The sequence below is a fragment of the Rattus rattus genome, chromosome 8, assembly GCF_011064425.1.
Source record: "Rattus rattus isolate New Zealand chromosome 8, Rrattus_CSIRO_v1, whole genome shotgun sequence".
Lineage (NCBI taxonomy): Eukaryota > Metazoa > Chordata > Mammalia > Rodentia > Muridae > Rattus > Rattus rattus.
Window position 1 is genome coordinate 72,740,529 of NC_046161.1, and position 10,769 is coordinate 72,751,297.

Genomic DNA, 10,769 nt, shown 5'->3' on the forward strand with positions numbered 1-10,769 from the left:
TTCTATCTCTAAGGTTGTCCCCCTTCGTGATTTCTTTATTGTTTCTATTTCCATTTTTAGATCCTGGATTGTTTGTTCAATTTCTTCACCTGTTTGTTTGTGTTTACCTGTATTTCTTTAATAGATGTATGTTTCCTCTTTAAGGGCTTCTCCATGTTTACCTGTGCTCTCCTGTATTTCTTTAAGGAGTTATTTATGTCCTTCTTAAAGTCCTCATCATCTTCTTGAGATGGGATTTAGATCTGAATCTTGCTTTTCAAGTTTGTTGGGGGTCTCCAGGGCTTGCTGTGGTGGGAGAAATGGGTTCTGATGTTGCCAAGTAGTATTGCTTTCTGGTGCTTATGTTCTTGTTCTTGCCTTTCACCATTTAGTTATCTCTGGCATTAACTGGCCTTGCTGTCTCTGACTAGAACCTGTCTCTCCTGTGAGCCTGTGATTCTGAGATTCTGGATGTGTCTGAACTCCTGTGGATTAAGCTGCGTCTGGACGTGGGCTGTATAGGTGGGGATCCAGAGCTCAGGCTCTGCTTAGGAAGCAGGTGCAAACTGGAAGCAGTGTGGGTCAATGTCTCTGCCGGGTCTCTGCGTCCCCTGGGTCTCCCAGGCTCCCAGTTATGTCAGGTACTGGGGGGTCTCACCTGTGATCCTGGATGTGTCAGAACACCTGGGGTTCAAGCTGCATTTGGCTGTGGGTTGAGTGAGTGGGGATCCAGAGCATAGGGGTCCATTCCAGGCACAGGTGCAAATCAGAAGGCACATTTTATAATTTTCAAATAATGGTTTGATTTTCTGTTACCACACCTGACCTGTTATTTATTTATTTATCTCATTTTAAAATCATCAGTTTAAACGTATGTATCGGGTTTGATCCCTTATGACTATTTTGCTTTTATTAATATGTTTTTAATCTTTGCAATTGGAACCATTTTTAGTTTCTTTCTACGTACTTTCTGACCCAGTGATAGCATGTTCTAATGCTTTCCTTGCTATCTGCTCTGACACTGTAATTTTTCTGTATTTTTCTTTCTTTGCACCTGAAACCAACTATTTCTTTAGCGTACTTGCCTTCTTTTCTTTCGATGACGGAATGATGTTTCAGGAACACATATTTGATACTAGAGGATCATTGTGTAAGGGTCCATGATTCAGGAAGAATGACACCTCTGACTCAAATAGCATGCAACAACAAAGAGCATTTATTCTGCAGAGAACCAGCATGCAGGGGTCTACCATACATCAAGATGGAGACAGAGGTGTGGGCTCCACAGGATTAATTTAAAGCCTGTTAGGGTAGGAATGGTGACTTTTACCTTTCTTTCCCTTGATGGGTTGGCTGTCCCAGGAGGTATGGGTGCCTTTGTGATTGATTAAGGCTCTAGAGAAATTTGGGGATTTTTGTTGATTAACTATACTTGGTTCAGGCTAGGTGGTAGGACAGCTTCTACAGCTCCTGACTCGCTGCCTTTGATTTTTTTTTTTTCCAGTTCTGGGAAACAGGAACTCAGGCCTAGTCTCCCAAACTGCTAGTTTGTAGCCTGATAGGGAGTCAGGCTGGCTCTGGCTGACTCAGTCCTCTCAATCGTTTCTGGATTCATCTTTGAACTAAATCTTTTCCAACAGAGGGAAAAATTTAAATCCATGTTGTTCTAAAATGATCTCTTCCTCCCTCTGTCCATCCCTCCCTAATTTTCTTGCCCCCTTTCCCCTTCTTTCCATTTTCTTCCCTCCCCTCTTCATTTCCCTCTAGTTCCTTTTCTTACTTCCTCCCCTTTGAAATAAGAAAAATACCCACTAGTGTCACCAGGCTATCTTTTATTGTTTATTCTGGGATACTGTTTATGGGTATGATGTTTCTTCTGTATATTTCATTTCAATTTATTTACACTAGAAAAAGTACTGTTATCTGCTGTATTCCTTGGTTTGCAGTTCCTTTTTGAAATTTCTACTCTATGTCAATTAGATTTTTTTATCCTAACATTTAAATTATTTATTCATAAATTTCATTTTAACATTTTCTTCTTTTTACCTTGTATTTTTCCCAATGTTAACTGATGTCTTTTTTTCCTATTGTACCTTGTTCTGTATTAATTTAATTTCCCCCTGTATTTCTTTTTTTTTCCTTTTAATTGTTGTAGTTTTATCAGATTTTTTTTTTTCTTTCATCTTATTAACTTGGGTATTTCTTATTTACATTTTCGATTGTTATTCCTTTCCCCGGTTTCCGATCCCAACATCGTAACCCTCCGCCCCCCCCCTTCTCTAGGGGTGTTCCCTCCCATCCTCCCCCCATTACCGCCCTCCCCCAACAATCACATTCACTGTCCCCTGTATTTCTAATCGTTTATGAGTTCTATGTAATTTATGTTTTTCAAATTCTGAGTTTCTTGCTCTTTCATACATTATTTCATTTTGTATAATGTTAGCATTTTGTTTAAGCTCTGCCCGGCAGTTACCTGACTCATTATAAGAGGGGTTGCTAGCCTCCTCCTCTTTCTCTTTCTCTTTCTTTTCTTTCTCTTTCTCTTTCTCTTTCTTTTCTTTTCTTTCTTTCTCTTTTCTTCTCTTTCTTTCTCTTTTCTCTTTTCTTTTCTCTTTCTCTTGCTCTTGCCTTCCTGTCTTTGCTTTCTCTCCATGCCCTCCTTTCCCCTTGACAAATGTTCGTGGGTGGCTTCTATTTCTCTGCTCTCTCTCTCTCTCTCTCTCTCTCTCCCTCTCTCTCTCTCTCTCTCTCTCTCTCCCTCTTCTCTGTTTCTATTACCCATCTCAACTCCCCTCTCTATGCCCTGAATAAACTCTATTCTATACTATACCATCATGTGGCTGATCCCTCAGGGGGAAGGGATGACTCAGCATGGGCCCATGGAGGTACCCCATTCCCTATACCACATCACACATCCATAAAACACATTCCTCCTCTCTTTATCTTTTATAAACACACCATATAACGTGTTTGACTTATTTTAAAGCAACACTATAATATTTGTCTTTAAGCTTATGCTTATGTCTTCTTTTGTATCTTTTCATTTTTTACACTACAAGTACATTTTGCTATAAACAATATATTGGCTTTGTTCAACAAAGAAAACAAATGAGAGACCAAATTCTCAATGACATGAGTTTTGCTTTTGTTTTCCGTTGCTGTGATCGAGGGACAAAGCTTATTTTGGCTCATACTTGAAGTCTATCACGATTGGAAGCAAAGGTGGTCAGAGTCTGGACCAGATGTCATAACTGAAAACCAGACATTGATGAATGCTGCTGCAGCTTATAAGCCTGCTCTATTTTTATAGTCCAAGATTGCAGCCATATTGTGGTGCCATCCACAGTGGTCTTCCCACATCAGTTAATGTAATCAAGGTAATTCTTCACAGGCATGCTCAGAGTCCTTTCTCCCAGGTGATTCTAGATTCCATCAAGTTGATAATTAATACTAACCATCAAAACTTTACTCCTAATCAACCAGGTCATAATTTTCTACCCCTTATCTTCACAGGCTCATGTAAACATTATAAGGTAAAGTGTAAAGTCCAACATAAAAATTCTCCATAGCTCCTAAAAGTTCCAACACTTTAAAGGTCAAAATTTCTTAATGTGAGCTCTGATAAAAGCAAACACCAAATTATATACGAATGTATAACGGCACAGAGAAAACATTCCTATTTTAAAATGAAAGAATCAGAGTATAGCAAGGAGTTGATATGACCAAAATAAAACCAAATTCCTTCAGGGAAAACATCAGGCCATGTCCAGTATTTAGAGCTTGTGATGGAACCAACTGAGCTCCAAAAGGCTTTGTTAGTCTAATCCTCCAACCCTGCCACCTGCAGCCAGCAAAGCGTCTCATTTAGGTCAGTTGTACAGCACACTTGTTGCCCTCCTCGATGAATGTTTTATGGTCCTTGCATCTGTAATATCATAGGTTTTCTACTTCACAGCTGGCTTTACCGTTACTGTTCCATGCAGAGGCCTCTCAGGCCCTCTCTAGATGACCTTTAATCACGCTACACTAAAGTTGCTTTCTACGATGCCTCCAATCTTTGAAGGTGTCTTTCATGCTTTCAGAACCACACTTGTGTGGATGCAGCTGCTAATTTTGTTTGAAAACTTGAGGTGCTACTTGGAGTCCATGGAACATACTCCATCTATTTTGTAAACTTACCCAAGAGAAATACATTCCACATATCTGCTTTTTGAGGAACAATGAATCCATTAGGGTAGGATATCTTTCTTGAGATGAATTTGGATTTCCAAATGTGGAAGCTCTGCAAGGTGAAGTTTTGACCATGGGATGATTTTCTTATCATTTCAGCGCAATGCAAGAATTTCTCTTTAGTGGTGTCTGTAACAATTACAGCTGCTTTCTCAGTAACAGTTTGAAGCTCTCCTGTTTTTAAATGTCCTTTGCAAACCAGTTAGTCCATTATTTTAATATTCAACCCTACTCAGGTTCTCATGATGTAGGCACAAATATCTGCCCAATTCCTGACATAATTCTTGTTTATTCTGAAATCTCACGAACCAGGGCCCCATTGCCTTTTCTTCCTCTCAACATTCTTCTAGGTTCCCATGAAGAAGTCTAATAAAGCTTGGCTTCCAGTATTCAAGGGTTTTTCTAACTCTAAGTTGCAAATACTTTTTTGTTTCTGCAGAACAGTTCCAATGGTCTAAGGTATACATGATCAGGTTTATCCTAGCAACAGTTTCACACATAAGTACCAATTTTGGTCTTAGTTAACATTTTTGCTGTGATAGAGCATTCTGAGAAAAGTAACTTAAGGAAGGAAGGTCTTATTTGGTTTCACAGTTGAAGGATGCAGTCCATTATGGCAGGGAAGACAGCAGGGACTTGAAGCCAATGGTCACACTGCACTCCTAATTGGAAAGCAGAGAGCAGGAAGAGCTTGCTATGTCTCAGTAACCCAGGATCCCAGCCAGACTATGGTGCCTTCCACAGTGGTTAAGTCTTCCCATCTCAATTAATATAATCAAGATCATCTCTCCCAGGCTTGCCCAGAGGCCAGTTTCCAGGTGACTATAGATTCTGTTAAGTTGGGCATTATTATAACAACATAACACATTTTGAAAATTTGGAATCATTCAACGTCTATCTTCAGCCCCCCAATTGAAATAGAAATCAACACCAGGGGTGTAAATGGAAAGCCAAGCACACATAGAGATTTAAAAACATACTTGTAAAATGCATGTCAAAGGAAAATATCCTGACATTTAAAAATAACTTGAACTAAGTGAAAATTTTAAAAAAGTTAAGAAATTGTAAGATTCATGGGAAATGCTTAGTGGGCTAGGTTATACTGGCACTTGCTTTTGATCCCAGAACTCAGGAGACAGAGGCAGGCAGATCTTTGAGTTTGAGGCTAGCCTGGTCTATAGAGTGAGGTCCAGGACAGCCAGGGCTATACAAGCGAAATCTTGCCCCCCCCCAAAAATGCTTGGTAGCATCAAATATGCATATTAGAAAGGAGAAAGTTCTGAAAATAATTATTTACATTTCTATTTTTGGAAACTAAGAAAAGATGAACAAATTAAATGTAAGGAAAGAAGAGAAATAATTATTTTGGTCAGTTCCACTTGTTTCTTGACCAAATGAGTAACTGAAGGAATCAAGAGGTCAACAGACTGAATTTCAGGCACACCACAAGGAACTGGTAGAATCTTCACAGGTTTGAAGGTTCACAGGATCAAAAAAATACTGATAGTAGAAGGTTTGTCACAGCTAAGGGCAGAGAGATAGAAATGGAAATCGGAAACATAGGCAATTAAGGTCAACCCCTGACCACTCCCCACCCTCAATAGGCTCTGGATCTGAAGAGAAAGATCTCAAGAGAAGAAATAAAAATGGCTGAGAAATACAGAAAAAATGGGTTTAACTTCCTTCGCAACTATGAAAATGCAAATTACAACGGCTGTTAAATTTTGCCTTACTCCAGTCAGATGGTTAGGATGGAGAAAACAACTGAGACAAATATCCAGGATTCAGAGAAAGGCAAAACCTTATCGATTGTTGTTAGGGTTGCAAACAGGGAAACTTTTATGGTAGTCAATGTGCAGGATTCTCAAAAAGCTACAACTGGATGTACCACACGATCTAGCGGAATCCTTCTTTGGTGTATTGTCAAGGGATTGAATGTGTTCCTCCATAGATACTTGCTTGACTGTGTACATTTCCACTTTACTCACAGTAGCTAGGTAATAGCAGCAACTTCAAGGTCTTAAGGCCCGCTAACTATGAGGGAATTCATATCTGATACTATGGCAGAGATTTACAACTACATGTAGCCACTATACTCAAGGCTCAGAGATCATCATGGAAGAATGGTGGAGAGATTATAAGAGCAAGAAGAACAGGGTACTTGCTGTGAGATGGCATCTTTGGATATGGCATTGAAGCTGCACCTATGAAATCATGACAACATCAACAAGACATTAGATGATAAATGTGGATGGAGGGAATTTCATAAGGCCTAAACCTTAGATGAAAAGTACCAAAAAAAAATCACTACTGAAAGAGGGGTCATTAGTTTTCCTCAAGGATAAGCTCTCTGACAGGCTATCCAATCTGAAATAGCCCTAATCACATATACTTCTCAGCAATGCTATGTGGATTCAGGTTTCATTTTCTGATCCAATAGTAATAATTGTTTTAAAAACAAAGGTCATGAATTTAGGGGAGGATGCGGGAGGTGTTAGAGAGGTGAGAGGGAGAAATAAAAATGATGTCAATACAGTACTCATGTAAGAAATTCTCATAAAAATAAAATATTTAAATAAGAAAGCGAAAGCAATGGTGAGTTACTCCAAACAAGTGTGTTCATGAAAGGTGATGGAAGGACTGAAAGATTCCCCCAACATTTCCACAAAAAGGATCAGATTGTTGACAGCGGAGATGCTGGGGAAGGCTTGGGTGGAGTAGAGCCGATACTCACCAGCTATGTGAATGTGGGCAATGTCAATACTGTCAGTCACAGTGTCCTTTAGTGAAAATCAGAAGCAACAAATAAAATAGAAGGTATATATGAGAAATATTATGTGATTCAGACTATTTATGAGATAATTAAGGGATAAAGGGAATTTCACAGATGCTCAAGAGGGTGGACATTTTAGGAGTGACGGACGGCTGTATTGTTGAGTGGCTAAGAGGAAGGGCTAAAGATGGCCTTGAATTAGTTTTCTCTTACAGTTATCACTCACCTTCTAAGTGCTTAGTACAAAAGACCCTGTCACTGTTATGCCATCATTTAAAGACTATATCTTACAGTTTTCAGGTAGATCAAACTCTTCTTCCAAAAAAATTATGCCTTTTTTAGCCATTGTACATACAAACACTATCAATATTTAATACACAGATGAACACATCACGGAACTGGCTTTTTATCTTCAGTCATGAGAAAAGAAGAGGAAAAGAAGAAAAGGAGTAATAATACATTTCATAAATTGTATCTACTATTATTTGAACACCACAAGATGTGTGAATATAGTTCAACAAAAATCCACAATGGAAATATAAATTTAGGGATGGCCTTGTATTTTTCGAAGCCATTCACAAAGGATTCCTGTAAATATTTGGTGAGGAGCCTTATACTCTTTACACCAAACACTAAAGAAATGCACCTTATTTTCTTAAATCAATTTAAGATCATAAAAATACCAACATGGGAAGTTTTTAAAAGTAGTGATGCCTACTGTTGGAGATTTTTGTAACAGAAACAACATTTCTAGCACAAAGGCAGAGGAGAGCTTTTGGGTATTGAGTCTGTCACAGCTCATCTCTATTATAGGGAGTTTCATAAAGATCTTCGAAATAAACTTATCTTTAAATACTACATTTTCGAGAAAAGTCATCCAATTGGTAGAACAATTTGACATTACAACACATCAGATCCATCAATTCCAAAGAATGGAAAGATACATTTGTGTTTGTAATAAACTGAAGTAAAGTCAAGGTTATTGAGAAAGGACTTTGGGTCTTCCCATGGACGGTGTTCACTGCGAGGATGCTGTTGTTGATGGGGAGGGTTGGTAGTTCTAAGTATAGCGGAGTCAACTGAATGACAAGGTAGCTTAAAAGGGAAAAGTCGTTATTAACCAGGGAAAGAGAACTGAATGTTCTAGCTTTGTTGACAAAGACCTTTCTTGGGCTAAAGTCCATGGGCATTCTAGCGTGGTGTTCCATGCTTCACAAGTCTTCTCTTGGGACTTTATTTTGGTGAGCAGATTAAACTGAGAAGTTCTATGTTACTGTGGAAATGACCTGCTTTACAGATTCGCATCTGATTGTTTTGGCTTGTATGGAACACTGAGTTCTCTTTCCCTGGTTTTGCCCACTTTGCAGATTAGCAATATTTAAAATCAGTGTAACTAAATTGTGAAACTGATTAAATCAAGTCAAATTCAGTGCCTCGCCCTCTTGGGGCATGTATTCTAACTCGGAATTACACTTTTGCTTCCACTTTTTCTTTTTTGCATTGAGAGGTCTCACTTTGAGAAAACAGAGATGGTTTCCTGCCTTTAATTCTAATTAGAGCAGATCAATAGTTTTAGAAATTGCATCTTAAGTTGGGGAAAGGTCAAAAGAAAATGAGTAAAAAGCCATTTAAATGAGACTGTCCCACTAACCCTTTAATCCATGTGGTATTTAGTGTAAACAAGCTGGAAATTGCATTTCCCAGAATCACTTGCAGCTAGTACCCTAGAAGTAAATTAGATTCCATTAATTAAGTGAATTTATGTGAGATTTGCTGGTAGGTTACCCATGCTCCCGTGGATGGCCAGACACTAATGTACATACAGACAGTATTAATTGGGCTCAGTCAGTTATTAAACAAAAGAAGAGGACATGAAAATGGAAGATAGATATATTGGGAATAATAATGAAAGAACAGGAGAAGGGGTGGGGAATGGATATGATCAAAATACATTACATTAATCAATAGTAATTTTTTAAAAAAATTGCTTACCATGGCCTCATATAGAGGAGATAGATCAATAATATAAAAATTACCTTAAAATCGAGTAATTATAAATAGAAACAATAGTAGAAAAGCTGAGAACGAGGAAAAGGAGATTGGCCTTGAACCCAATCACGGAGAAAAGTGATTCCTGTTTCCTGTTTCCCGTTGACAGTTGGATGAGCTTGCGGAGGTCATCATACAGGTGTTCATAACCATTTACTCTTTCATGAAGAAAGACCAACATTTACATCAAAAGAGTTTTCTCCTTAGTGTTTTGTCCAGTGCAGCCTTCACTTCCTTGTTCCTCAGGCTGTAGATGAGCGGGTTGAGCATGGGGATCACTGTGGTGTAGAACACAGAGGCTACATTCTCCTGGGCCAGGGAACTAGCTGTGGAAGGCTTTAAGTACATGAATGCGGTGGAGCCATAGAACAAGCCCACAGCTGCAAAGTGGGAGCTGCAGGTGCTGAAGGCTTTGGACCTGCCCTCAGTGGAGCTGATGCGAAGGATGCTGGACAGGATGAATGCATAGGAAATGAGTACAGTTAAGCTTGTAACTATAATGTCGAATCCAGCTAAAAAGAAGACAGCCATCTCTACATCATAGGTACTAGAGCAGGAAAGCTTCATGAGGGGGAGGATGTCACAGAAGTAGTGGCTGATGAAGTCCTCACAGTAGTTTAGTTTCAACATGAGGCCAGTCTCTATTGCGGAGCCAATGAGTCCTACGGCGTAGACAAAAGCCACCAGCAGAGAGCAGAGGGCAGGAGACATGATGATGTTATAAAGCAAGGGGTGGCAGATGGCCACATAGCGGTCGTAGGCCATCACAGTGAGCATGTAACACTCAGCAATGACAAAAACCAGGAAGAAATATATTGAGACATGCACCCACATAGGGAGATGAGGTTTCTTTGGGACACAAAGTTGATGAGCATTTTCGGGGTAATGACAGAGGAGTAGCAGAGATCCACGAGTGACAGGTTGCTGAGGAAGAAGTACATGGGGGTGTGAAGCTGTGTGTTGAGTCCAATCAGGGTGATCATGCCCAGGTTTCCTACCATGGTGACCGTGTAGATTCCCAGGAAGAGGAGGAAGAGGGGTAGCTGGAGCTCTGGCCTGTGAGTTAGCCCCCCGAGGATGAACTCTGTCACTGTAGAGTGATTTTCTGCAGCCATTGTGTTTGGATGGGAAGCCTGTGGGGTGAGAGAGAAAGAGTTTATGAATGGCTGTTCTTGCTCTGGTGGGAGGGGCTGGTTTTCTGCATTTGACACTTGCTGGGCTATCCGGGCTATGGCACATGTATCTTCTCCATATTGTTGCTTCTTGCTGACAGAAGGACTGGCCCTTAGGGTATCAGAGGGCAAAGTTCTGTATTTCTTACTATTGTCCTGTCATATTTGATGAACAGTTGCATGTTGTAGAGTCACCAAGAGTTTTCTAGCTAATCTTAACTGTTGTTTTTAAATCACAGGACTAAAACATCGCACCATTTATCATCATGTCAAATATATATATGTGTATATATATATTATATGTACATATACAATATAGTATATATTTCTAAGAATCATGTGTTATTAGTAGTAGTTGTGATACATATTGAATTAAATTCTCAAATTTGAGTTATTCTTTTCTATTTCTTTCTTTCTTTTTTTTAAAGTTAAGTCTTGCTAAGTAGCATTGGTTATCCTTGAACTTGTGATACCCCTTCCTCTTCTCCCTACTCACTGGGATTACAGGCATGTGCTGCCCCTGCACAGCATGGGATACATTTATTAATTCTCACAAGTCTCACATT

The 10,769-nt window shown here is 39.4% G+C and overlaps 1 protein-coding gene across 1 annotated transcript; it reads right to left on the minus strand.

Annotated features, from left to right (window-relative positions):
* Positions 1–9,217: 9,217 nt before the first annotated feature.
* LOC116906887 (olfactory receptor 151-like) lies at positions 9,218–10,146 on the minus strand. The gene is given in 2 exon segments (XM_032909800.1): positions 9,218–9,846; positions 9,849–10,146. Coding segments are annotated over 2 exon segments (927 nt in total).
* Between the last annotated feature and the right edge of the window lie 623 nt (positions 10,147–10,769).